General features: G+C 44.0%; 1 protein-coding gene across 8 annotated transcripts; it reads right to left on the bottom strand.

Moving 5' to 3' along the window:
* Positions 1-457: 457 nt before the first annotated feature.
* MGST3 (microsomal glutathione S-transferase 3) lies at positions 458-25,520 on the bottom strand. 8 transcript variants are annotated; one of them, XM_078005260.1, is made up of 8 exons: positions 25,451-25,505; positions 13,205-13,283; positions 8,238-8,444; positions 6,135-6,258; positions 5,011-5,084; positions 4,066-4,123; positions 1,736-1,808; positions 458-711 (listed from the first exon to the last, which is right to left on the bottom strand). In XM_078005260.1, the coding sequence occupies exons 4-8, from the start codon at positions 6,249-6,251 to the stop codon at positions 575-577; spliced, it is 459 nt and encodes a 152-aa protein (XP_077861386.1). In that variant the 5' UTR covers positions 6,252-6,258; positions 8,238-8,444; positions 13,205-13,283; positions 25,451-25,505; the 3' UTR covers positions 458-574. The 8 variants fall into 8 exon arrangements, with proteins under 8 accessions (XP_077861386.1, XP_077861255.1, XP_077861189.1 ...); XM_078005129.1 differs by having other exon boundaries at positions 8,342-8,444; XM_078005063.1 differs by lacking the exon at positions 25,451-25,505 and adding an exon at positions 21,032-23,129 and having other exon boundaries at positions 8,342-8,442.
* Between the last annotated feature and the right edge of the window lie 1,676 nt (positions 25,521-27,196).

Here is a 27,196-nt window from a genome sequence, read left to right as displayed (position 1 = left end):
CTGCCTAACTCTTGTTTTTTTTTTGGTTTTTTTTTTTTTTTTTGTTTTTTTTTGTAGAGCTGAGGTTTCGCCATGTTGCCCAGGCTGATCTTGAACTTTTGGGCTCAAGTGTTCCTTTGGCCTCCGCCTCCTTTCAAAGTGCTGGGATTGCAGGAGTGAGCCACTGTCACAGCTGAGATTTTTTTAAAAAGATCTTTACTGTTATCCTAAGTATCTGTAGCAAGTGATAACAGCATATCCTGAGAGCTAAAATATTTTTCTTTAATTTTTCACCACTGTGGCATGACTATACATACATCACTACAATCAGACTTTTTCTCAACCTCACATACTACAGAAACATGTGCTGGAAGGATGAGGAGAGGGTGCACTGCTTGTGGCTCCTCTCTCATCTAGTAGAACTAGCTACTGATTTCAGATACAGACTCAAACGGAAATGAGTGGTAAGAGTCAGGAGTTTTAGGTATGAGGCTGACGCCAGGTAAGTTTTTATTATATTTAGAAAAAAAAATGTAACTGGAAATAAAGGTAAGTCATTTAAAATGAATAAGAGTTTTTAAACCCCTAAAATTCTTTAATGGCAGCATTTGGATCCACTGCCCAAGCCACTTTTAACCCAACCAAGATGCTGGAAAGCAGAGCACACGGTTGTGCCCACCAAGCCCAGGAGGGCGATGGACCCCAGGGCTCCTCGACTACGTTTGCTGGGTTCTGAAAAAGAAGAAAGAACAAGTTACCAGGAGTGCTCCAGAATTACGACGCTTTCAACATTCTCAAGTCATTCTGTCATGGCATCTGAGGTTGTACATTAGACAAACTGGCCTTAGGAGGTTAACTAACTCTTTAGCCTGAAGCTGTTGGCAAGTCAGATACCACGTGCCAAGTAATGTGCCACAGTAGTATTGCCTGGATCTTAGAAAATTATGGGATAATAATTACAGCAACTTTGCTCCAGGACCTTTGGAAGGAGTTGCCTCTGTTTCAAAGAAATACAGCCAAAAATGGCTTTTCCTCCTCCTTACTCAGATATAGCAGGTATAGTAATGATGAGGCTCTGGAGTTGAACTGCATGGATTTGATTCCTAGTTTACTAGTTTATGCTTAGTAGCTCTGTGACCTATAGCTTTAATCATGCTGAGTCCCAGTTTCCTAATTTGTAAAATGCAGTATCTATATTACAGAATTATTGTAAGGTTAAATAACATGCAAAGTTCTTATAGTGGTTGGCACATAGAAAATGCTCAATAAAAGTAAGTTTTGTTACAATTGAAAGATTAATAAAAAGAAAAAAAAAAAAAAGAAAACAGACCTTTTACCTAAATATCAAGTGACTTCCCCTTTTCTCGAATTCTCAAGAAGAAAAATACAGTAGCATAAGATTTTATTTTATTTTTTTGAGACAGGATCTTGCTCTGTCTCCCAGGCTGGAGTATAGTAGTGTAATCATGGCTCACAGCAGCCTGAAACTTCTGGGCTGAAGCAATCATTCCATCTCAGTCTCCCAAATAGCTGGGACTACAGGTGTGCACCACCAGATCCGGCTAATTTTTGTATTTTTTGTAGAGACAGGGTTTCACCACATTGCAGAGGCTGGTACCCAACTCCTGAGCTCAAACAATCTGCCTGCCTTGGCCTCCCAAAGTGCTGGGATTACAGGTGTAAGCCACTGTGCCTGGCCAGCATAGGATTTAAAATTTAAAATTTGTTTCCTTGGCAAATGTCAATATATACTAACCTCCTGTGTAATAGCCATAAGCATAAAGAACTCGTCCAACAATCCAGGCCAAGCCCAGGCCGGAAGCTATACGCTAAGAAAAAAGGGCTACATTAGTATTTGCATGAAACAAACAAGCAAACCTTTATTAACATCTAGGGTTGATTACACAATACGTTAGCAAAAAGTTAGTAATTTCATGGTTTGGCTAACCACTCCCCACCCAAACTAGGTAGAATTAACTTAGTTTCAGTCAGGAAAATAAAATATCTGTGATTCTTCTATGACTGGCTTGGCTTGTGGACCTCAGAGATGAGTACTGGCCTTCTCCTAGACAGGTGGGATGGAAGGAATCCCCCCACTTGCCCTGGGCATCTTGGGGAACTTGTGCTAGAGCAAGAGAAGGACATGTGGGCCAGGCGGTCTCAGGGCAAGCCAGAAAAGGGAACTGCCCCAAAGTCAGGACTAGGGGAAATGCCGTTTTCTCAAATGGGCCTCTGAGCATGAGACTGACTGAAGACTCAGCTGCTGTTCTATGTAAAGTCAGTCACTGGCAGGGATGGGTACAGCTGGTTCTGCAGGCTACACTAGGGGTGTAGCTCCACTAGAAAGAGGGGGAGAGCTTCTTGTATTGTGAACCCCAGAATACATGGTCTTTGAGAGAAAAGTCTTCCTGTTTCCAATGCCCTTGAGCAGAGAGAATAAAAACTTAGAAGAAAAATCCATCCCTTTGGCTGCCATGCTGGGGTGACTTCTTTGGTTAAGAAAAGCAAGGAGAGAACACAGAAGAGAGCGTGTGAGAAGGCCGCCTTCCCCAGTGTCTTTCCCACTCAGCAGTGCTACTGGTAGGGAAAAGGTTACTGCATCCGGGTCTTTGTTTGTTTGAGTTGACTTTGGGTAACGTTAAATATCAACAGGAGGGTGAAACAAATGAAAACAAACGCCAGTCCCTCAAGTCACGATGTAGCAGCTCTAGCCTCTGCCGGGCCCTTCTTTACTATAATGTTGCCTAATGACTGGCAACCTAGGAACAATTGTTAGGTGCTTGTCCCCAGACTAGCTCTTATTTTTCAGAACGACCCACAAGGAATGGGGTCCAGGGATGTGAGCTAGGAATGGGGATGGAGTGGGGACACCAAATGAGGCCTAATCTAGAGACCTGGGCTATTCAGATCAGCTAGTCTAGTCACTTGCTAGGAATGGGGGTCTTGAGAGGCACCAGAAAGATACCCTTTCCTAAGAGACACAAGAGCAGTAGATGTTTCTTTGAAAAAAAAATGCCTTCAAGGTCATGAGCAGTAGATGTGCCACTCTGGCAGCTTTTTAACAAAAGTACCAGGCATTCAGGTATGGACCAGATGGTTAGGAAAGGCTTAGCACCAGAAGTCTGAAGGGCCACCACTCTGGTCAGGACTCAATTTCAGGAGATAATCTGGCCTCGGAAAAGGGAACACTTCTGTCTAAGACAAGACCCAAATGACAATTAATTAGAGGCAGATAAACGTGCTTTATTTGGATTTGTTTAAGTGCAGACTACATCTCCAGCCCACAGGGCCATCTATACCGCAGAGGCCTGCAAGGCCCTGGTGATCTGCCTCCTCACCCCTCTGCCCTCTGTTGCTGACCCTCTCCTGGCTCCACTGGCTTCTCACTGCTCACCAAACAAACCAGACAGGTGCCTGCCTCGGGCCTTGCTTGTCTTCTGGCTGGAGGTTGGGAGACACGTGCAGCACCTGCTCCCTCACCTCCTTTTACACTTGCTTAACTATCATCTCAGCAAAGCCCCCCTCCCTGACCACCCTATTCAAAATTATCCCGCCCCACACCCCCTTTCCACCTTTGCTACTTTGTTTTCTTCTCTGCACTCACCACCTCCTAACACATGATGTCATTTACTTAGGTTTTGCTTTTTGTCTGCGACCACCCCATCCCCTACAACAAAAAGGCAAGCTCTATGAAACCAGGGGTCTTTGTCTCCTTTGATCACTGCTTTACCCCAGGTGGTGAGTGACAGTTTGCTGTGTGAATGAATTAATATAACAAATGAACTCTTACAGACATGAAACTTAGAACCAGACAGACCTGGGTTCAAATTCTAATCCTTCTACTCTGTAGCTCTTTGACCTCGTGAAGTTTAAATAGTATCTGAGAGGCTTTACCTTATCTGTAAAATATGAGGAAAATCCCACCTACTTTAAAGAACTCTGTAAGAAATAATTGAATAAAATCCTTTTAAATATATGGTGCCTAGACACTGAAGATATTCATTGCATGTTTATTTCCTCCTTCTGTCCCCGATAATAGCTCAGTGAACTACATCCAAACAGATGGACACCTCCTGGAAAACTTACCGGGTGGTAAACACCTCCAACAGCTAGAAAAAATAAGAAGGGAGGATACACTTCCAACCTGGAATTGACAGAAAGAAACTTTTAAAAAGTGCCCTTTTTAAGTATGCCTGTGTAGAATTGTGAATCTTTTTTTTTGTTTGTTTAGAAAAGACGGAGTCTCTCTGTCGCCCAGGCTGGAGTGCAGTGGCGCAATCTTGGCTCACTGCAACCTCTGCCTCCCGGGTTCAAGTGATTCTCGTGCCGCAGCTTCCTGAGTAGCCGGGATTACAAGTGCCTGCCACCACGCCTGGCTAAGTTTTGTAGAGATGGGTTTTGCCATGCTGGCCAAGCTGGTCTCCAACTCCTGACCTCAAGTGATCCACCCACCTCAGCCTCCCAAAGTGCTGGGATTACAGATGTGAGCCCACCTCACCCGGCCAGCACTATGAATCTTTATATCTTCCTTGCCAAGTTAGAAGCTTGGGGTAAAAATAAACATTGACTGCAGGGAGAAGACCTGGTCACTAACATCCACCCTCCTTTGCTCTGGATGGGATTAGAGGTCACTTGGAACATGCTGAGTAAAAGGACCTCACATCTAACCAATGGAAGTGGAAGGTCCTGGTGAGTCACAGTGGGTTTCCTTACAGCATTCAAAACCTCTTTACTCCCCTAGGAGAGTCAACATCAGTTTAGATGGGTCATGCTGCAAAACTGTAGCAGGTAATGCAACCATGAAGACACTTTTTGAAAAGAATATCCAGAAATCCCACCATTCCAACCACTCTTCAGTTTGCTTAATAGTCAATGTGTTCACATACATAATTTTTGAAGACTTTTAATGAGGTGCCCATGATTATCACCGTCACTATGACTCAGCAGATACAGCACACTAAGGGCTGAGGTGTTAGACGGAAAACACCCACTCTGCAGATGTGTTTGGTGCCCGGCAGGGCCGACACTCACGTGTTCTGGTGGGCTCGCTGAATGCAGTTGAAGAGGTGCCCATTTTCAGGGTCCGTGCTGTACATGGTAGGATACTGTCACAACAAAGCACATACTGATTAGATGGTCAAGAGTAGCATTCAGTGTTGAAAGTTAAAATCAACCTTAAAAATAATATATTCCAAAGTATCTTCTTTCACACCCTTGATAGATGACCATTCGATTTCTGCTTCAATATTTACAGTGACAAGGGTCTCAATTCTCAGACGCAGATTCAATGTTTCTATTAAATATCCAGGAATAAGAATGTATGTCTGCGCTGTAGCTGCACAAGGGAAAGAGGCAGCTTTGTGCCAAACTCTGCTTTTCATTGACGTTAAGCATCAACGGTGGATTTCAGATGCATTATACAAAGATACCGCAGGGAAATAGAGCCCTCCTAAGAGTCATCAAATACCACATCCTTTTAAGATTTCCCTTAATAGAAGAACAGAAATTGAGTGTGTGAGAATCTTAATGGAAGTGTCCATTGGAAGGAAAAAAAAAAAGAAACTAAATATAAAAACGTAAAAGAAGCTCTAGTAAAGGAGTTTAATTATTAAGTTGCTAAACAGAAACAGACATTTAAAATTGCTCACCAGGGACAACCTTAGTAATTATCCCTTGCACATCACCTAAAACTAAAGGAAGTATTTAATAGACCACCTTCCTATGTCTAAGTCCAGGCTAATCTCAACACCACATACCTCTTTTCTACTTGGAAAACAGGAAAATCATCTTACAACATCATTTTTAAAGTGGCACACCATGAAACAATGTTGCTATTTAGCCCACTGTAGAAAATACAGTGACTCTTCCTAGCAAATAGCTCCAGCCAAAAGGGTACTATTGGAATCCCAGCATACCTGGTCTTTCTACAGAAGAGACAAAGTCAAACGAGATGGAAACTACTCCCTAGCAGGGCCCCATATTTCTTGCCTCTTTCCCACCACGAAGAAGCAGAATCGCTAATAGATCCAGTCCTGAAACTGCCACTTTTCACAACTAACTCCTTGCCTCTCCCTCCATGGCTGAAAACAAGTTCTTGGCTAAGCCTGTGGCCCCCAGACAAACCTACAAGGGTACCAGCTTGTGTTCCCACTTACCTCCACTTTGTACTTCTTGCGGGCCTTGGAAACATTGATGGCTAGGTGGGCCACCATTATAAAGCTGGCAGCACCAGTTAGAAGCACAAAACCATATTCCTTAGAGAGGACAGCCATCTTGCGTCTGTGGAAGAAAGAACATGTTGGGACAGCCCCCAGCACTGTGGCTATTTCATGGTGTGAAGCCTTAGGGAGCAGGATGCTTTATTAATGGGAAATGCATAAATAGAGACCAAAAAAAAGGTGTGAGTCAATCTGATGTTTCTAAGAAGTCATCAGAGACAGTACTATATAAAATAATTTAAAAATTACTCAACTATGCAGTCTATACACAGAAAAGTATACAATCATGTATCTTTTTTTCTCTTTTGTGCCTGGGAGATTCTGATCAACATTATGAGATTTATCTACATCACTGCAGTAGTCATTGCTGTAGAAAAATATAGCCAACAAAAATCACATGATTGAAAAAATATTTAACATGGTAAAATGCTAAAGTGTACATTACATTGGGAGGGGGAGGGAGGGAGTGAGGGGAGCAGAGCTTGGTGGGGAAGAGGGATGGAGAAGGAAAGAGAGGGAGGGGAGAGAGAGAGAGGGAAGGGGAAAGGTGGAGGGGGGAGAGAGAGAGAGAAAAAGAAAGCAAGAAACCAAGCATCCAAAATAGTATATGCATAAGTGATTCCAAGTTTTTTGCCTTCAGGCATGGGGGACACTGTGAGGGCAGGACCCCCGAGGCCTCCCTTCGACCCTGGGGCATGTGCAGGTGCAGCAGCAGACATCTCACACAGGTAGGGGAAGGCCCAGGCTGAGTACTTTGAAAGCAGAGCATGGCTCCTGAGCCTATGAGGCTTTGGATAGCTCCTAAGAACTCAGATTGCCCAACAAACCATCACTTCAAAACTAGCCCCATGTAGAGTTCTGATGGCTGCGACTGATTTTGAAATGCATTTTAAAAGGATGATGCAAATCCATACAGCAAAGTATCAGTTGTAGATTCTAGGTGTTAGCTATACGGACAGTCAATGTCCGATTCTTTCAACTTTTCTGTATGTTTGAAATGTTTCATGGTAAAATGTTTGGAGAAAAAGCTAATCCCAGCTCATTTCCCATTGTTCAGCGTTTTTAGCTAAGTTATTGTCCTGCCCCTGGAGGAAAGGAGAGAAAGAAAGAAAGGGACTGGGCAGCAAGAACAGAACTTGGCAGGTGGGAGTGAAAACAATCCCATGATAAATTGGTGCTGCCCCTCCAACCGCTCTGAGCTCTGACCACCAGATGGAAGAAGGGCCACAGCATGACGGGGCCCAAAGGAGCGAGGAGCATGTTTCAAGGGATCGCTCGTGGGCTGCCTATGGTGGGCAAGGCCTCCACGAGCCCGCAGCTCCGGTGTGTGTTCTGCCTTCAGCTCTACAATTTCCATCCCTGGTAACTGCCTGGCTTCAATCCCTGCTTTTAACTTAGGAGGGTTACCCTGCTCTGGAATGTATCTAATCGTCCTAGCAAACCAACCAACAAGATGGTAAATCCTTATTTTCAAAAGAGGTTAAGTAATGTTTCCAAGGTATAAAACAGACAGTGACAGACCTGGGACCCCCATTCAGATTCATTTGGTTCCAATATTCCCTTTCAGTATCACTTGAAAATTTAGAGCCAAACTGACACTGTGGTCAGAGCATCTTCCTTAAAACAGAATTTGGGTAGGCATGCAGCTCAGTTCATTAAAAGTAAGTTTCTCTTAGCTCAGCAAAATAGGCCTAACTTCCTTTTTTTTTTTTTTTTTTTTTGAGATAGAGTTTCGCTCTTGTCACCCAGGCGGGAGTGCAGTGGCATGATCTCAACTCACTGCAACCGCCATCTCCCGAATTCAAGTGATTCTCCTGCCTCAGCCTCCCGAATAGCTGGGATTACAGACGCGCGCCACCACACCCACCTAATTTTTGTATTTTTAGTAGAGACAGGGTTTCGCCATGTTGGCCAGGCTATTCTTGAACTCCTGAGCTCAGATGATCCATCCACCTCGGCCTCCCAAAATGCTGGGATTACAGGCGTGAGCCACCGCACCCAGCCTAACAGGCCTAACTTCTAAAAACCCCTCCTCCTCACCATGGTTCACAATAATTCTCATCAGTTTTCCCCTCCTACAGTCTTCACTCTGAGCTGCTCTCTGAGGCAGGCCTGCTGCTCCTCCCGGGGCTGGGGGCACTCACTGCAGCGGGCTGGCTCCACAGGTCAGCAGATCCTGGCCTGTCTGGGCAGCTGCACAGAGCAAGGAGTCTCTGGCTTCCCTCCAAGCTTCCTTGTCCACATTCTCTTCCCAAGTGTAGAAAGTCAGCATGAGGAGGAAGCCACAGTAGTTAGTAAAAGAAATACAGAGTGTGAATTCCGAACACCTCTTTGAAAATGAATAAAAATGACTGAACCTCCAGCCTACCCTTAAATTCAACACATTTGGGGCAAACAGGTCATTTAAAATAAAGCTGCCACCTGGGCACGGTGGATCACACCTGTAATCCCAACAATTTGGGAGGCCAAGGTGGAAGGAACACTTGAGGCCAGGAGTTTGAGACCAGCCTGGGCCACACAGGGAGACTCTCATGTCTACTCAGGAGGCTGAGGTGGGAGGATCGCCCGAGCCCAGGAGGCTGAGGCTGCAGTTAGCTATGATTGCATCACTGCATTGAAGCATGGGGCAATAGAGCAAGACCCTACCTTAAAAGAAAAGGTGCCTCTGTCAGAAGCAATAAAATTTAAGGACAATAAAATTAAGCATATTTGCTTTAGGTCAAAGTTTGCAAATCAACAGAGTCAACTTTCAGACTCTAATCTTTGGACAGGATGCTGGGCTCCCTGGCTACGTGCAGGGCTACCTTGTGTCAGTCCAGCACTTTTCAGCTCACTTTTACTCTTCACAAAAATCCTGTTGGCTCCACTTTATAGAAAAGGAAATAGAGGCTCATTAAATGAGGGCAGAGCTAAGACCAGAGCAGGTTTTAGAATTCTCCCCCAAAACACTCCAGCTAGCCCAGGCAACACATTCAAATGTGGTGGCTTAGTCACTGACTTCTATTTTTCTTAATTTTAAGAGGTTAAGGTAGGTAGGTGGCAAGATAGAGAAGTGCCTAGCAAAGCGACTGCTCTACAATCTACAGTTAGAATCTACAATTAGAAATCAATATTTACTACTGAGCCCCTCTTTTAAAGTATAAATGCCATCTGTGAGGTTAAACCTGATGGGCCTTTGCACCCTAGTGAAAGTTACTCTCCTCAGACTTTGTTAAGGTAGGTATGGCGTATGAATCTGGACGAGGACAAGCAGAGCCGGGAACAGTTAGGACCTTGGAAAGGCAATGAATTCACAGTAAGGGTACCCAGCTACAGCAATGGTTTGCAGAGGATGCATACTCAGTCACAGGGACAGTGTAAGTGCCTGGGGCAGCAGCGTGCCTGTTCTCCCTGAGGGTCCCCTGCACGAGCCACAGACACATCTGCATAGGTGCAGGAGCAATGCCTGAAAAGCTGCCTGCGTGAAGGGCAGCAGCGGCCCTCCCTGACACTGCCTTGCAATCCTACCAAGTGAGGTGTCCTGCTTTATACGCCATAACAACCTTCACTTAAAACAGAGCAGGACCATGTTTGTCTGCATCTTCCATGCCAAGCCCAGTGTGCACGCTCGTAGATACTTACGGAATAAATGATTTGAGCTGCAACTCCAGGTGTCTTTCAGAATGACCACCACCACACGCCCCCTCCCCTGAACACACACCTGAGATTCTTTATCATCTGGCACAGTGTCTGGTATAAAGTACGCACCTAACCAATTTAAGTTTCCGTGTCTTCCCTCAAAAGTATCTGCTGAAACCACGGGAGAAACTGAATGTATTTAGGAAAGACTGGCTTATGACTAATCCAGAAAGAGAAATCTTAAGAAAGAGGAATTCAGAACACAGAGAAAACTCTGTCATAGTTGCTGAAAAATTGTTAAATCTTCTCTTTCAAGGAAAGAATCAGCTGAATTAAATCAGCATTCAAAAAAACCATCATTTGCTAAATCATTATTTTCTGAAGATACCAAGGCGAAGAGGTAGATATTCCCGTTCCTTAGAGAGTAGCTTGTGTGTGTGTGTGGGTGTGCACCAGGAAGGGGATGCAGCTCAGTTCACAGTGGCCACACCCTAGGCAGCCGCAGCCACACCCTGGGTTGTGCCAGCCCCAGAGGTAGCAGATTGCTTCCAGGGACAGGGTGGAAGAACTGATAGCTGGCACCCCACTCATCTCTGGCACGAGCACTCATTTGAACTGCACACCACATTTTGCTGATTATATATCTGCTCTGTGTCACCAGAAACCCTTTTATGGACCTAACAAGAGAAGGTTCTTGAGAGTGGGAACTTTGCCCTTGGCTTTCTCTTCTACATAGGGCTATAGACACAGTCCAACAGTCCTTTCTGAGTTGAATTTTAATACAGGTGTAGATGACTTTGCAATTCAATTGGTTATATCGTAGCATTTGTTAATCATTATGCAGTTTCCTGGATTAGTCATAAACCAGCAGTATAAATTAGTATTTATGAACTGAAACCTTCTACCACACACAGCCATGGGTTTCAGTGATGGACTGCATATTTAACAATGGCCCCACAAGACTGTAATGGAGCTAAAAAATTCCTGTTGCTTAGTGACATCATAGCCACTGTGCCATTGTAACATCATAGTACACTGCATCATTCACATGTTTGTGGTGATGCTGGTGTAAACAAACCTACTGCGCTGCCAGTCATATAAAAGTATAGCATGTATAATTATGTACAGCACTTAATATTTGATAATGATCATAAATAACAGTTACTGGTTTATGTAGTTACTATACTATGCTTTTTAGCATTATAATCTATTCCTTCTACTTATTACAAAAAAAAAATGTTAACTGTCAAACAGGTGCAGGCAGGTCCTCCCTGAGGCATTCCAGAAGGCCTTGTGACCATAGGAGAGGACAGCTCCACACATGGCAGGTATGTCCATGTGACCTTCCACTGGGCAAGATGTGGAGGCAGAAGATGGATACTGATGATCCTGACCCTGTATAGGCCTAGGCTAATGTGTGTGTTTGTGTCTTAATTTTTAACAAAAAAGCTTAAAAAGTAACTATGAAATAAAAAGTTTTAAAAATAGAAAAAATTTCACTTCCAATTAGAAACCTACAGACAGAGGCCATCAGCTCAAAGTCAGTACAGGTGTTCTGAACTGAATGGTGTTGCTTCTTTAAAAATAAAAAAAGTATTTAAAACATAGAAAAAAAATCTTATAGAATAAGGATATGAAGAAACAATTTTTGGCCAGGCATGGTGGCTCATGCCTGTAATCCTAGCACTTTGGGAGGCCAGGGCGGGCAGATCACTTGAGGTCAGGAGTTCAAAACCAGCCTGGCCAACATGGTGAAACCCCGTCTCTACCAAAAATATAAAAAAATTAGCCAGGCAAGGTGGTGAGCGCCTGTAATCCCAGCTAGTTGGGAGGCTGAGGCAGGAGAATTGCTTGAATCCGGGAGGTGGAGGTTGCAGTGAGCCGAGACTGCACCACTGCACTCCAGCCTGGGAGACCCAGTGAGACTCTTGTCTCAAGAAAAAAACATAACAAAACAAAAAACAAAGAAACAATTTTTATGCAGTTACAATGTGTTTGTGTTTTAATCTAAGTGTTGTCACAAAAGATTCAAAAGTTTAAAAATTATAGTAAAAAAGCTTCAGTAAGCTAAGGTTAACTTATGGAAGAAAAAAGTATTAAAAAATGAAGGTAGTGTAGCCTAAGTATACAGTGTAGGCAAGGTCTGCAGTAGTGTAGAGAAGTGCCCTAGGCCTTCACACCCACCACTCACTCACTGACTCATCCAGAGCCACTTCCAGTCTTGCAGGCTCCATTCATGGTAAGTGCCTTCTACAGGTGTACCATTTTTTGTCTTTTATACCATATTGTTACTGGATCTTTTCGAAGTTTTTAGATATGTTTAGACAAACAAATCCATACCACTATGTTACAATCGCCTATGGTATTCAGTATAGTAACAATACAGGTTTGCAGCCTAGGAGCAATAGGCCATACTATATAGCCTGGGTGTGTAGTAGGTTATACCGTCTAGGTCTGTGTGAATACACTGTACGACGTTCCCACAATGACAAAATCATCTTTCTCAGAACATATCTCCATCATGAGTGAACACATAACTGTAGTTAAAAGTACCTAGCTTTCCTCTTCTACACTGTTGGGGGAAGCATAAGATAGAACCATCTAGAGGATAGCCTGGCAATAGGTAATTTTTTTTTTTTTTTTTTTTTAAGACAGGGTCTGTGTTGCCAAGGCTGGAGTGTGGTGGTGCTATCACAGCTCACTGCAGCCTTGATCTTCTGGGCTCAGGTGATCCTCCCAACTCAGCCTCCCAAGTAGCTGGAGCTACAGGCACACATTGACATGCCCAGCTAATTTCTGTATTTTTAAATTTTATTTTATTTAATTTTAATTTTATTTATTTGAGACAGTCTCGCTGTGTCGCCCAGGTTGAAGTGCAGTGGCGCAATCTCAGCTAACTGCAATCTCTGCCTCCCAGATTCAATCAATTCTCATGCCTCATCCTCCCAAATAGTTGGGATCACAGGCACCTGCCACCACACCTGGCTAATTTTTTTATTTTTTAGTGGAGACGGAGGTTTTGCCGTGTTGGCCAGGCTGGTCTCAAACTCCTGGCCTCAAGTGATACGGCTGCCTCAGCCTCTCAAAGTGCTGGGATTACAGATGTGAGCCATCAGGCCCAGCCTATATATATTTTTTCTTTCTTTTTTTTTTTTTTTTTTTTAAGAGATAGGATCTTCCTATGTTGCTTAGGCTGGTCTCGAACTCCTGGGCTCAAGTGATCCTCCCATCTCAGCCTCCCAGAATGCTGGGAATACAGGCATGAGCCACAGCACTTGGCCAGTAATATTCTTTTTAATATTCATATTCTTTGGCCCATTAATCCTACTAGAAATCTATCCTGAGGTAACAATCAGAAATGCAAACAAATTTGGTTCAAAGATACTTACTTCAGCAATATTTATGATGGCAAAACCAGAAATACTACATATGTCCAATAATAGAGGGCCAGGTAAATAAATAATATACCTGTTAAACAGAACATTATACAACTGTTAAAAGTGGTGTGTACAAATATTAAAGAGGTTAAAACAGGCTCAATATACAGCAGGTTAAGTGGGGAAAAAAGAAAAGTCTACGTAGAATAATCTTGGTTTTCTTAATAACGGAAAAAAATTAAGAAGTTTAAAAATCATAAGCATAGTTATTTCTAGATGGCTAGATTATAGATTTTCTTTGTAATTTTCTGTAATTTTCAAAATGAGCAAATACGTATTTTTAAAAATTATATAAGGAGTGGCTTGACAATAATTATTCATTGAGAAGACAGAGGAACAGGCAGTATGGAATGATGGAACCGAAAGATCAGACCTGACTTCTGGCTTGAGTTCCGCCACTTATCTGCTAAGTGCAGTTCACGAGACAGCTTTGCAGTTGAATCAGTTTTGGAATCAAACTGTCTGCATTCAGAACCTGGTTCTCATATTTCCTAGCTAAGTGTCCTTGGGAATATTACTCAACACCTTTCAGCAGCCTCAGTTTCCTCACTTGTTAAATGGAGATAATAATATAACCTTGAAAGGTTGGTGAGAGGATCAGATGGACATACTGTCTATAAACATTCATCATGATGCCTGACATATAGGAAGGACTCAGTAAATGTTATATATTATGTTACGTTACATATGTTAATGTTTGGTTAACTGTCTTTGACCTGCTCAATGGAGATGTTTGGCTAAATGATAATGAATATACATTTTATAATTTACAACTGCCATTTTAAAATAGCAAAGCTTAGAACCACATATATCCTCCTCCTTTTCTGAACTCTCAGCAGCCAGCCATGTCAAAATATATACTATTATGGGAAAGGCAGAAGCAGCCAGAAGGAAGCAGGATTTTAGCACTGACTATGGACATCCGGAAACTGCAGTCATTCAAACCCTTGCTGCAGCCAGACACTGCTCAGCACTGCATGAGGGTGACTGTGCATTCATTTACTTATTCGGGGTTACTGAGTGCCCACTATGCGCCACTCACTGGGCTACTGCTGGAGGCCAACAGGGCAGAGGTTGGTTCTTTATGACACTCATTTTCTAGCAGGGGACACAGGCAAATAAGTAAACAAGTACCCAATTCCAGATTTTTCCCTACCTAGCAATGATCACAAACTAGGTATAACACAATAAACAAAAACAAAATAAATGGGTAGGGAAAGACAGAAATGGGATGAAAGAGTTTCTATTCTCACTTTCCTTATTAGCAATTACAGAGGTAGCCACTCCTAGTTAACTGTTTGTTGGCAGTCTTAAGTCAAAATAGATCAGTCAATAGAACATTAAAGATTTAAAAGGAATTTGAATTATCTATTTTTTTTAATTAGAAAGTTTCTGTCACTTATTTAAGAGTAGAGATCCTAAATGTTTTTACTCCTAGTGGACTTCAATACTGTTTTATGATTCATCTTTTCCTTGGGAAATCTACAAGACTAGAGATAGGAGGAATTGAGGAGTCAGACAGACCTGTACTCATACATCGCCTCTGCAAGCTTTAGGATGTATCTAATTTCTCTACAAAACAGGGAAAATACTACCCACTTATATCACAGTGTGGTTTGCAGAATTAAATTAGATAAACTAGATATGTACCTGGTATAAACAATAAATGTTGGTCCAAATATGAAGAAATAAATACTGGTAAGTGTACATGTCTGTCCACTTGTATGTAACAGTTCCTGAATGAGGAGATACTGGTTTTTCTACAAATCAGTTGTATGCTCTTACACATTTGTTCTGATTTTGTTTAAAATAATTCAAATTTGGCAAAAGGCTGGTCTAATCAGATTGCAAAACAGAGTTTCCTACCATAGACAGCATAATGAATCAAAGAACACTTAATTCATTTGTTCAACCAGAACATCATGCACTTGCTATCTATGCCAGGAACTGCTGAGGGGTGGGGATGCAGCAGTGAACAAGAAAGGGTCCTGCCCTCAAGGCCCTGACCTTCGAATGATGACAGGAGACTGACAACAAACATGCAAACAAAAGACAGCTTCAGAGAGTAGGAATTCTTTTTTTTTTGAGACGGAGTCTCACTCTGTCGCCCAGGCTGGAGTGCAGTGGCGTGATCTTGGCTCACTGCAACCTCTGCCCCTCCAGGTTTAAGCAATTCTCTGCCTCAGCCTCCTGAGTAGCTGGGATTACAGGTGTGTGCCACCATGCCTGGCTAATTTTTTTGTATTTTTAGTAGAGACGGGGTTTCACCATCTTGGCCAGGCTGGTCTTGAACTCCTGACCTCGTGATCCACCCACCTCAGCCTCCCAAAGTGCTGGGATTACAGGCATGAACCACCGCGCCCGGCCAGGAATTCTTTTTTTGTTTTGAGACAAAGTTTTGCTCTTTTGCCCAGGCTGGAGTGAAGTGGCATGATCTTGGCTCACTGCAACCTCCGCCCCCTGGGTTCAAGTGATTTTCCTTCCTCAGCCTCCTGAGTAGCAGGGATTACAGGCGCCCACCAACACGCCTGGCTAATTTTTGTATTTTTAGTAGAGACAGGGTTTCACCACATAGGCCAGGCTGGTCTCGAACTCCTGACCTCAGGTGATCCACCCGCCTCAGCCTCCCAAAGTGCTAGGATTACAGGCACCTGGCCAAGAGTGGGAACTCTTCTGGGGAAAACACACGGCAATGGCGTAGAGACTGGGCAGGGTTGTTTCATCGGGATCCCGGCTGGGAAGGCCTCCTTTGTGTGGCAATGAATATAGTATACCTCTCCAAATGGGCTATGTGTTCTTTGAGGACAGAGAGCACGTCTCCTTGCTTATATTTTTTATAGCAACTTGCATGAAGACAGAAACTCAATAGAGTGCTGCTGTTCTATATCCTAGATCAGTGGTTCTCAAACTTCAGTGGCATTAAAATCACCTGGAGAGTTTGTTAAACCATACCTCGGTCCCAGAGTTTCTGGTTCAGTCATGTTAGGTGGGGCCTGTGTATTTTCATATCTAACTAGTTCCTAGGTGATGCTGATGATGCTGGTCAAGGACCACATTTTAAGAACCACTGTTCTGAGCAAAAACAAAATCTGCAGGAGGTGGTGACTCTATCTGATTCAAAACCACAGTCATAGTTTTCTCTTGGTGGTCTATATTCTACCACTATCTTTGGAGGCTCCTGAGGTGCTCCTTCTGTGCCACCCCTGAGAGCAGAACGAGACGATGAGATCAGAGGCTGTTGTGAAGAGCAAGCTCCAGCTAAGCTCTTCACAATTACACACTAACAGTGTGCCCAGCAGAAGACTGATTTCTTCTTTCAGCTTTAACAGAGGCTCGAGACAACAAAGCAAGTATGTAAGCCAGCTCAGTATCTTCAGAGTCTCTATCCTGTGACCACCACTGGGTTCCCAGATCTCACTTCATGGTCATGGTCACTCACCAGATCAGATTTTCCCATAGTCAAATATTTAAGTCAGAGTTCTAGGTTCTCCATCTTTCAAAAGTAATGCTCATTATGCTACAGAATGACCTCTCTGGGATCATCACTTCTAATACCATGGATCAGGCACACCTCAACTTCTGAACGATCAGAAACACGACTTTAAATGAAAGGCCTATTTAATGAATCAGTGGGACTTGCAACCAACTTCTCAAGGAATATTTCATCCCATCTGGCAGAAATAGCAAAACTGAAAATATCACTGCTACATATGTAACACCTAACTATAAGACCTGGTACCCATAGAGTGCTGCTTTTTTTGTTTTTTCTTTTCTTTTTTTTTTTTTTTTTTTGAGACAGGGTCTCACTCTGTCACCCAGGCTGGTGTGCAGCGGCATGATCTCAGCTCACTGCAGCCTCTGCCTCCCGGGTTCAAGCAATTCTCATGCGTCAACCTCCAGAGTAGCTGAGATCACAAGCTCATGTCACCACACCTGGCTAATTTTTGTATTTTTAATAGAGACGGGGTTTTGCCACATTGGCCAGGCTGGTCTCGAACTCCTGACCTCAAGCAGTCCACCTGCCTCAGCCTCCCAAAGTGCTGGGATTACAGGCATGGGCTACTGTGCCAGGCCTAGAGTGCTTCTTTTACGGCAGGCACTGTAATAGAGTTTAGATAAATTAACGCTTTCCATCCTTACACAATCCCATATGGTAGTTACTATTATCATCCCCATTCTACAGATGAGGAAACTGAGGCAAAGAGAAGGTCAACAATTTGCCTAAGGTCCCACAGCTGGTGAGTGCACAGCTGGGGTCTGAATGCAGGCAGACTGATGCCAGTGTCCATGCTTGTTGCAACAAACACACTGCTGGGTTTGTCCCTTACTCAGAAGTTAAATCACCTCTTCCCTCAGCATGGGAAGCACTGAGGGTAAGCCCTCCGCAACGTTCAATGGAAGGCAATTGAATCCTGCAGCACCCTGGGCTTCTACTCTAGGAGCAAAGGGAAAGAAACAGAGTCAGGGCACAAAAGCATAGGGGAGGGAGAGACAGATCCACTATCTTTGGAATACTTTACATATAGGATCATACCATCTGCAAAGAGAGACAGTTTTACTTCTTCCTTTCCAATGTGGATGTCTTTTATTTTTTTTCTTGACTGATTGCCCGGGTTAGGGGCAATGCAATGTTGAATACCAGTGTCAAGTGCCGACATCCTTGCCTTGTTCCTCAGCTTAGGGGGAAGTATTTGTGTCTCACCTTAAAGTATGTTATTAGTGGGTGATTTCCACAGATGCCCCTTTTAAGAACACTTTAGAAACCTAATTTATTTCTCTAATGTGGGCTTTTTTTTTTTTTTTTTTTTTTTTTGAGACAGAGTATCTCTCTGTCCCACAGGCTGGAGTGCAGTGGCACGATCTTGGCTCACTGCAACCTCCACCTCCCGCGTTCAAGTGATTCTCCTGCCTCAGCCTCCTAAGTAGCTGAGATTACAGGCATGCACCACCACGTCCAGCTAATTTTTGTATTTTAGTAGAGATGGGGTTTCGCCATGTTGGCCAGGCTGGTCTTGAACTCCTGACCTCAGGTGATCCACGCTCCTTGGCCTCCCAAAGTGCTGGGATTACAGGCATGAGCCACTGTGCCTGGCTGGGTTTTTGTTTTGTGTTTTGAGACAGGGTCCCCCTCTGTCATCTGGGCTGGAGTGGAAGTGGCACAATCAGGGCTCACTGCAGCCTTGACCTATGGACTCAAGCAATCCTCCTGCCTCAAAGTAGCTGAGATTACAGGTGTGTGCCACCATGCCCAGCAAATTTTTTGTATTTTTAGTACAGACGGGGTTTCACTATGTTGGCTAGGCTGGTCTCGAACTCCTGAGCTCAAGCAATTTGCCTGCCTCAGCCTCCCAAAGTGCTGGGATAATAGGCATGAGCCACTGTTCCTGGTCCTATAATGTTTTAAAAACACAGCAGCACTTCTATTTGTAACTTTTAAATTTATCAGTGTATTACTTGCCAAACATGATTGTTTTGGAGGACATTATCAAGTTAGGGGAAGAAAAGTAGGAATAGTATTTTGAAGCAAGCAGGGTATAGGACATGGGGGGCAGCAGAAAAGCCCCAGGCCATGGTGGGTTTTCAGGGGTAGATTAGGAAACTAATATGCCCTGGTAAGCAGCAGGGCCCCGAGGTCTGTGGGTGGTAGAATAGCACTCAGGGCAAAAACTTTTCAGTGTAGCCAGAGTCAGTAGATGCCCAATGGGTTTTAAGTAAGCTACAACACACTCTTGAAGTTTCAGTTTAGGAGTGCTCAAACTTGGGCTTAAGATGAGGCAGTGTTGGTCTAACTCCTAAAACATATGCTCCATTCCAGCATTTGAGTTAGCAACACAGGGGTTCATTATGACATCTGGCTAAGATACTTAGCTCTAGAAATTTTACTGACAGAGTTTCCTGGAAACATAGCTATTCTAAGACCAAAACTTTGCTCAACCTTTCCTCTAATTCTTGCTTCTGCCACCATTTGCCGTATCTTACTGGGGCAGGGTTCCTTTGGTTACAAGGCTTACCCAGAAAGCTTCCTGAACTACATCCAATAGAACACTCCTGGGGTAAAGTTCTCCTTCACTACTCTCCAAATTCCTCTTGGCTGCCCACCAGAAATTCCCCAGCATACAATCAGTATTCCACAAACAAAAGGCACGTTTTATGGATTTGGGTACTTGCCTCAAATAATTTACCACTTCTGAGCCATGAAGTGACACTACCTTTTATTTTACTAAATGACAATGAGATTCTTAAGGGAGAGAAGATTATGTCTTTCAGCTCTCTCTCTTTGCTCCCAAATAAATAAAATCCAGCTTCGACAATGGTAGTCCCTACTTCTGTGTATGATATTGCTCTCCTCAAATTGTACTGCAATTTCTCAACTGCTCTTTTTTTTTCTTTTTAATGTATCCAGGGATGGGACAATGACAAAGCATTCACAGATTAACTTGAAGCCATTCTTCAATGTTTCATTCAAATCCTTATTTGGCTGCCTGTGCTATTCCAATCTTCCTTACACAGCAAAAATCAACATTTTGATGAGAGTAACACACAAGGATGGTCACATAAAGGGCTAGTCTGATCATACCAAATGGACTTCCCTGAGTCCCAAACACCAGACGGTAGCTTGGAACACTCTGAGGTGGTACTGAGGGTCCACTTGGCTCACTTAAAGCTCCCCTGGCTAGTTGTCCAGCCTAACTTCTGCATCCAGATGTTTCCACGAAGGAACAGGCCTCAAAATGATCTCCAGCCAGGGCAGCTGACCCTCCACACAATGCTCAATGGAGCTCATACAATGCTCAGTGGAGAAATTAAAGAGCCTAGAGGGAAGTAACATAAAAACTCTTTTTTTTTTTTTTTTTTTTTTTTTTGAGACGGAGTCTCACTCTGTTGCCCAGGCTGGAGTTCAGTGGTGCCACCTCAACTCACTGCAACCTCTGCCTCCCAGGTTCAAATGATTCTCCTGCCTCAGCCTCCCAAGTAGCTGGAACTACAGGTGTGTGCTACCATGCCCCGGTTAATTTTTGTATTTTTAGTAGAGATGGGTTTGTTTGTACAATGTTGACCAGACTGCTCTCGAACTCCTGACCTTAGGTGATCCACCCACCTTGGCTTCTCAAAGTGCTGGGATTACAGGCATAAGCCACCACGCCTGGCCCACAAAAGCAATCCTCTTGATCATTACACAACGTATATACATGCTAAAACATCACACTGTACCTCATGAATATGTCCGATATTATATGTCTATTAGAAACAAAGTAAAACTTAAGCTGGGTGCAGTAGTGCATGCCTGTAATCCCAGCTACTTGGCAGGCTCAGGTGGGAGGGCTGCTTCAGCCCAGGAGTTTGAGACTAGCCTGGGCAACATGGCGAAACCCCACCTCAAAATGACAACACACACACCCACACACAAGAATTTTAAAAATGTAATGATCTGTTTCTATGATAGGAGAGAAAAGGAGAGTCATGGGATTTCTTTGGGTTCAGACTACATTTTCAGAATGCTAGTTCCAGTTCACTTCTACATTAGACAGATGCTAAAATCTGTTTCAGCATCAAACCTTCACATGACAGCCAGATTAAATTACACTTAAAAGAAGGAATAGAAACCTAGGTGATGAAAAGTAACTATCCCCCCACAATTGCATTGCATATTCAGTAGATTGTTCCCTAAGGGCTAAAAAAAACTTGAACAGAAATCATATTATTTATCCAGCACTTGATTTCTGGTTCAAGTGAGGCAAATAGCAGCAAGCGAGTCATAGACTGGGTCTTTCCCAGTACCTCATAGTCCATGGTCTTCAATATTCATCAATGTTGCTGGTGGAATATTTGGAGAGTGGAAGCTAACTCTATGTTAGGTGGATGGAAGATCTGTCCCTTTAAGAGATAAACGTGTTATAATCCAAATATATTCAACTGTATAGTTAAATAGCCGTAGTTTGACCATATAAAATATTCAAGTTTCAGATGTCATTTTTAGTCCAACACTTTGGTAAACTGTTGGTACTGAAAACAATTGCTTAATACATGGCTGCACTGGCTGGGAGTGGGGGAGGGAAGATCAGCAGGACGCTCAAGTTCCAGTGAATGGTTCCTGGTTATAGAGCACAAGCTTGCACTCATACAAACTCTGTTAAAACTCTGTTAAAGCCAAATAAGCAAATTACCTGCTTTCTGCTTCTCTGCAGTGTGCCTTCTGTGTAATAAGGCACTAAACACACATGCTTGAATGGAACTGAAATCTCCTCTGAGAAAAAAACTGGTAATTCTGTTCTTCAGGAATCTAAGAATACCAGATTTATAACAAGACAGAATAAATCCCAGGTTCCCCTGCAGGTGTGAGGACAAACTTTCCCAGATTCTTGACACAGAAGGTTCTATGGGAGACACCTAACCTATAAGCCCTGGTTTGCTAGACCCTTTGGAGCTGAGCTTCCCAAGAGATATGATCCCAGGGACAGTCCACTGGATGTTTCCCATGGTCTGCAGGCAGCAACTTCAGAGGGCAGGGAGGGGAATGGGGAGAAGCCATGGGATACAGAAAGAAAAATAAAGACAACATCTCATAATGCATTAAATGAAGCTGACATGATAAATTCAATGTAGGACGAAGCATTTTACATAAATGGGATGCTTGCCTCAAGTCCATAGCTATCATCTTCAGTATTTTCTCAGAATGATTCCTTCCCTTATTCAACCTTTACTAAATGCCATGTACCACTCAAGGGGCAGAGCTACTAAGAGGATGATCACGACTGAGAAGGAAGGTCCTGAGTCTCTAGAATACACAGTTGAAAGTGGGAGGGAGGGAGGGAGGGAGGGAGGGAGAGAGAGAGTGCATGATTGAGAGCACCAGTGAGCATGTAGTCAGGGAAGACAAAAACACAGGAGGACCATAAAACATGAGGGTAACATTGTGATAAAGGATCTGAAGAGGAAAAAGTGATACGTGAGAGAGAACACAGGTAAAGAAAACAGCAAGAGCAGAGACTTTGAGACAGAAAAAGGTTTGACTTGTATGAAGAAGAGAAAGGAGTCCAGTGTGTCTGAAGGGTAGTGATATAGACTCAAGGAAGAAAAGTACGAGAAATCAATTATTATTACTTATTACCACCATGCACATTATTTAGTATGGGGCAAACCCTGTTGTAAGCAGTTCATCAATATTAACTCATTTAGATCCTCACAGCATCCCTATGATATTACTCCCATTTTGCACATGAAGAAACTCAGTATCAGAAAGATGAAGTGACCTGCTCAAGGTCACACAGTGAACACAGAGCACAGTCAGATCCCCACACCCCCAAGCAGTCTGGCTCATTTGTGCTCTCAGCCTTTTGCTCTATTGTCTCTCAGTGAGGTTGAAAAGCATGCTTGACCACACCTGACATCTTCTGAATCATTTCTACCTCCCCAGACCCTCTCCTGAGTACAAAATACATTAACAGGAAGAGAGCAAATAATTAACTTCAATTTTGCCACTGATTAAAGCCTGAGATGTTTCTAATTGGAAAGAGAAAAAAAAAAAAAAACACTTTGGGAAAGGTACAAACAAGGAACATTTTCTTTTTAATGAGTGTCAGCACCGCAGTATGACAAAAGAAGTAGAGATTACGGGAAGGAAAAAACGTCCCCCAATCTTTCAGGCATATAGGTTTGCAAGAGCAAAGTAACACAGAAACTGGCACTTCACTTATATATCATGATTTCCATATAGCTGTCCCTTAACTGGCATTACACAGGAACCAAGAGTCATTGAGAAACTAAGCTATGGCTTCCAGAAGGAAAAAAACATCTCGAATAAGTCACATTGACACCACTTGGTAATTTTCTATGACAAGAAATGCAGGCAGACTGTAGTTAATTTGTAGCAGCTGCTGAATGCCTGTTAGGGTACCAACCACTCCAAAGGAAGGAACCACCTAGACTGCTGGCTTTTGCCTGAAACAGGGGTTCGCCCATTTCAGGCCTGTCTACACTTAGAATGAAGCTGTGGTACAACCGCTCACATTGCTTGCTTATTTATTTATTTATAAAATAAAATTTCACTTATTTTTAAAGGGTGGAATAAGACAACTAAATCTTAGAACGCAAGTTCCAGTTAATGAACAGATCAACACTAGAAAGAAGTCAGAGGGGAACAGCAAGATCTATGATTCTAAAGAATAAAATCCTTACAGGCATTTGCAAATGCATTTGAAAGATAGTACAATTTTCCTGTTGCCTAATTAGTGTTTCTCCTCAGAGACAGGTAGGTAGGTAAGTACTGTAAGAGAGAGTGAGGGAAACTCAGGAATTTTATTTTACATAGCGATAATCTACCTGCTGCTAACTGCTAAATTCTTTTTATTCAGGAAGATGGTAAGCTTTCAGTAGCATTAATAAATTGAGTTGCAAAAACAGTAGCAGTATATTCTTCGAAACAAATATTGCTTTAAAATGCTAAATGGTTCGTGGTCAATTGTGGTCGGTAACGGTGTTCTAAATATAGATTCAGAAGATTTAAGTATAAACATAGGGCACAATATGTTTAACTACAGATAGATGTGCAGTAGGCACTAAATTGCTTTTGACAGATTGATTTGACATCCACCTCATTCCAGACTGCTCCAGGGGCTTTTCAGCTTTTCTCTGAATAGTGGGTACAGCCCTTCTTTCCTGTACGTTCCTTCTCAGGGCTAACCTCCAGGCGAGGAGGTAGGTTCTCTTCCAGGATTGTGTCTTTTCAGAACTCTAAGCCAACAGGAGGAAATCTAAATAAAGGGGAAGGCTGCCCTTCTCCAGTTTTGTTCCTTAATCTAAGGAGGCCCCTGTAGCGCAGTTTCCATGGTTGGCGACAGTCTCCCTGCCGATTTATATATAGTAACATTGGTTAAAAAAAAAATCACTTGACAAAGTTTTCTATTTCCGTAACATTGTGTCAGGAGGGAAGCTTAACGGAAAGTCTTCCCGGGATGAAAGTATTTGTTTCTATTTTATATGTTAAACTCCTTAAATTCATCTCCTAGGGAAATAAGCATTCTTGATCTGACTCAAGGTGCTCTCTGAATTCACTGAAATAAAATATAGCCTGTAACTCTGGCCAATAACCTTGGGTGCCACCCAGAACTGCAGGCTGCAGGTGATCTACAGATTTCCCAAGACAAGCCCTGGCTGCAGCTCCTACCCGTGAGCAATCTAAAATCTGCAGCAATTCCGCAGGACCACACCTAGGCCCACAGCACATATCTGCAAAGCCGGAAGCGCCTTCCCCTCCAGGGCACCTCCTGTCCCCAGTGAAGGAATTAAAGTTCTAACCCCTGCCTCTCCTACTCATCCTAATCTCTGCTTTTCCTTTACCTCCTTTCCCACACTCACTTGCCCCCGACGCTACAATGTAGCTTGTAAACTCGTGACTCTCAAGGAAAGTATCAGCAGAAGCCACAACTTCGGGGAATGACTCACTAAGGAGTCTCCAGCGCCTTCCACCGCCCTGCAACTGCCCCACTACTGCAGCCCTGAGGCTCCGTGCTGCCAACCCAGATAAGGAGGGGCATTTTCTGAAATCCAAGGAAGAACCTGAAGAGTACCCCACCCGCCCAGAGGCGTCTCTTGCTCTAAGTCAGCGGTAGGAAATGACCCCCTTTCCAATACCAATGGACAGACGATTCTAAGAGGCAGGAGGAAAACAAACACAATTCCCTCAGAGGCTCTCCCGACCGTCCCTAGCAACACATCCCCATCCGCAGCGGGTGCAGCGCTCACAGGCCACTTCTGAAACCAGTGTTACTGATCAGGCCTGCACAACCACTCCCCCTGCAGTGTCCCGCTCGCTTATCTTCTGCGCCGGAGCAGCAGAGGGCAAGGTCGGGTGGTCTCCGGAAGGTAGAAAGAAGGGGCTCTCAGACTGCACAGCCCGGGGAGAGGAAAGGAAGGAATTGAGGAAGGGATGACCTTGAGAATTTTCCTGAGTTACAGATAAATAGGTCGGGCCTCGCTTAGAAGCTCCCAACCCACTCCACCAGGGAGAAGATGCAAGGCAACAGGAGAGCAAAGGGGGTGGAAATTCAGATCGCTAATCTACTGATAAGGGTGGGGGGAGGTTAGAGACAGCGGGTCTCTATTCAGCTCGGAGAGGCTGAAATGGGAGTGCCCTGCGCAAAGGCTGAAACACCGCCGGCGGCCCAGTGCTCGTAGCTGCCCGCAGGTGCTAGCACTCACCTGGATCACCTTCGAACGGCTGGTGCAGACCAAAACTGCGCAGCGCAGTGTGGGTGCGGCGCCCTCGCCTGGGACGGCGCTAGATGGGGCCAGAAGCAGGTCCCGCCCCAGCTGGCCAGCGCGCGGCCACGCCCCCAAGGCGGGGCTCCCAGCGCTGGCGCGCGCTCTCTTAAGTTGCCAACTTCGGGCCACTGGTTGGGAGGTGGACGTTGCATTTTCTTCCTGCTCATGGTGGCCCAGAGATTTACTCCTCCCATTCTCAAATACATATATCCACTATCCCCAGTGCCTTCGTGGCCGTCTTCCTACACTGTCCCAGCCAGGTCATACCTCCCGGATTGGGTTTGCACAACAGTGGGACGTGAATAATTTATCCCCAGCAGAGCCACCGTAGCGGTTTTAGGCTCTCTGCGGTAAGGGCGAAGCACGGCCATGCATGGCGCGTGCGCGAAAGTAGCCGCGCCCCAATTGGTGTGTCCCGGAGGCGCGTAGCTGGGGCGTGGGAGACGCTGGGTGTCCCAGGTTGCCACACTCCCGACGTGAATGGATGTAGCGCTGTTAGGGCCTTTTTGTTTAGGGCCTAACAGATATTGTTAGTTTTGCAGAGAGCTGGGACCGAGCCCTGCCCGCGTGGTGGGCCGTACCCACGCCCCCTGCGCGCGGAGTAGCGTGGTCCCGGAGTTTTGTTTTTTTAAAGGGAGTCTCCCAATTGTCTACGTAGAGTTTTTTTCTGCGGCACATGGAATCTCTGCCTTCGCGACCCAGACCTTTGATGTGATACGCCCTCGGGTCCAGCGTCCGGGGCGGGGCTCGAGGCCGGGGGAGGAGGGGTAGGGGTCTTGGGCTTGCGTGAGACCTGCAGATACAGTCGGGCTGAAGGAGTAGAACTTGCTTCTGAATGCCGGAAAAGCCGAAGGAACTGACTGCAGAAGGCACGGTTCCAGTTTCCGCGCGTCTTAAGTGCGCCCTCCGGCCACCTCTCCTCTGGACATCCCTCATCCTTCCGAAGATTGCCACACCTGTCCCTCCCCTATCTCCTCTTTGGAGGATTCGTCACCTCCAAGAGAGTGTGCTTAGGAACCCACCCGAATGATTCCAAGTTTAGGTGTGGAAAGGCAGAAATCTAGATTTTTGAAGGCTAGGTTGTGTGTGTGTTTCTTTGTATTGGGTTGTCATATTTGCACATCTAGAAGTACTTTGAGAGCTCATTAAATCTTTACTGTTGCTGTTTCAGCAATTTCCAACCATTCTCATACTTTCTTCTTAAATACAAGAAAGGTTTCTGTCATGTTGGATGTAGAGAGGGTTTTGTTTTGCTTGAACATTGAAAGGAAGTAAGTTAGGGAGACAGTTTGGCATTACTGAGGTAAGTTTCTCCACTTGCTGGCTGTTCTACGTAAGAAAAGTCATTCCGAAGTGGCGGAAGGGATGATTCAAAAACCAGGAGCGGGGATGCACCTTGCACCCTCATTTTACACCAAAGACTGCAATCTCAAAAAAAAAAAAAAAAAAAAAAAAAAGAATTTGGCCTCTCCTTTGCCAGTTATCTCGGACCACAGACAAGTATTTAATCACTCAGGACCTTCTTTTAGAAATCTTATTACAAAAGCAGTATTCCTTTATATTAGAATTTTTTGAAATACAGAAAAGCCCACAAAAAAAATTGCATACACACAATGGAATCATACTGTATATTCTGTTTTGTGGTCTGTTTACTTCGTAAAATGTAAACCATTTTTTTGCTTT

Source organism: Macaca mulatta, chromosome 1, assembly GCF_049350105.2.
Source record: "Macaca mulatta isolate MMU2019108-1 chromosome 1, T2T-MMU8v2.0, whole genome shotgun sequence".
NCBI lineage: Eukaryota > Metazoa > Chordata > Mammalia > Primates > Cercopithecidae > Macaca > Macaca mulatta.
The sequence above is the reverse complement of the archived record's forward strand: the minus strand, read 5'-3'. Positions and strand labels throughout refer to the sequence as shown.

Bases quoted from the DNA above. Each gene is read 5' to 3' on its own strand.
- MGST3 (XM_078005063.1), bottom strand. The intron at 6,259-8,341 runs GTGAGTGCCCCC...TTTCTTCCACAG, and splicing joins TGTGGAGCCAGCCCGCTGCA to ACGCAAGATGGCTGTCCTCT. The intron at 712-1,735 runs GTTAGTATATAT...CTTCTTTTTCAG, and splicing joins TTATGGCTATTACACAGGAG to AACCCAGCAAACGTAGTCGA.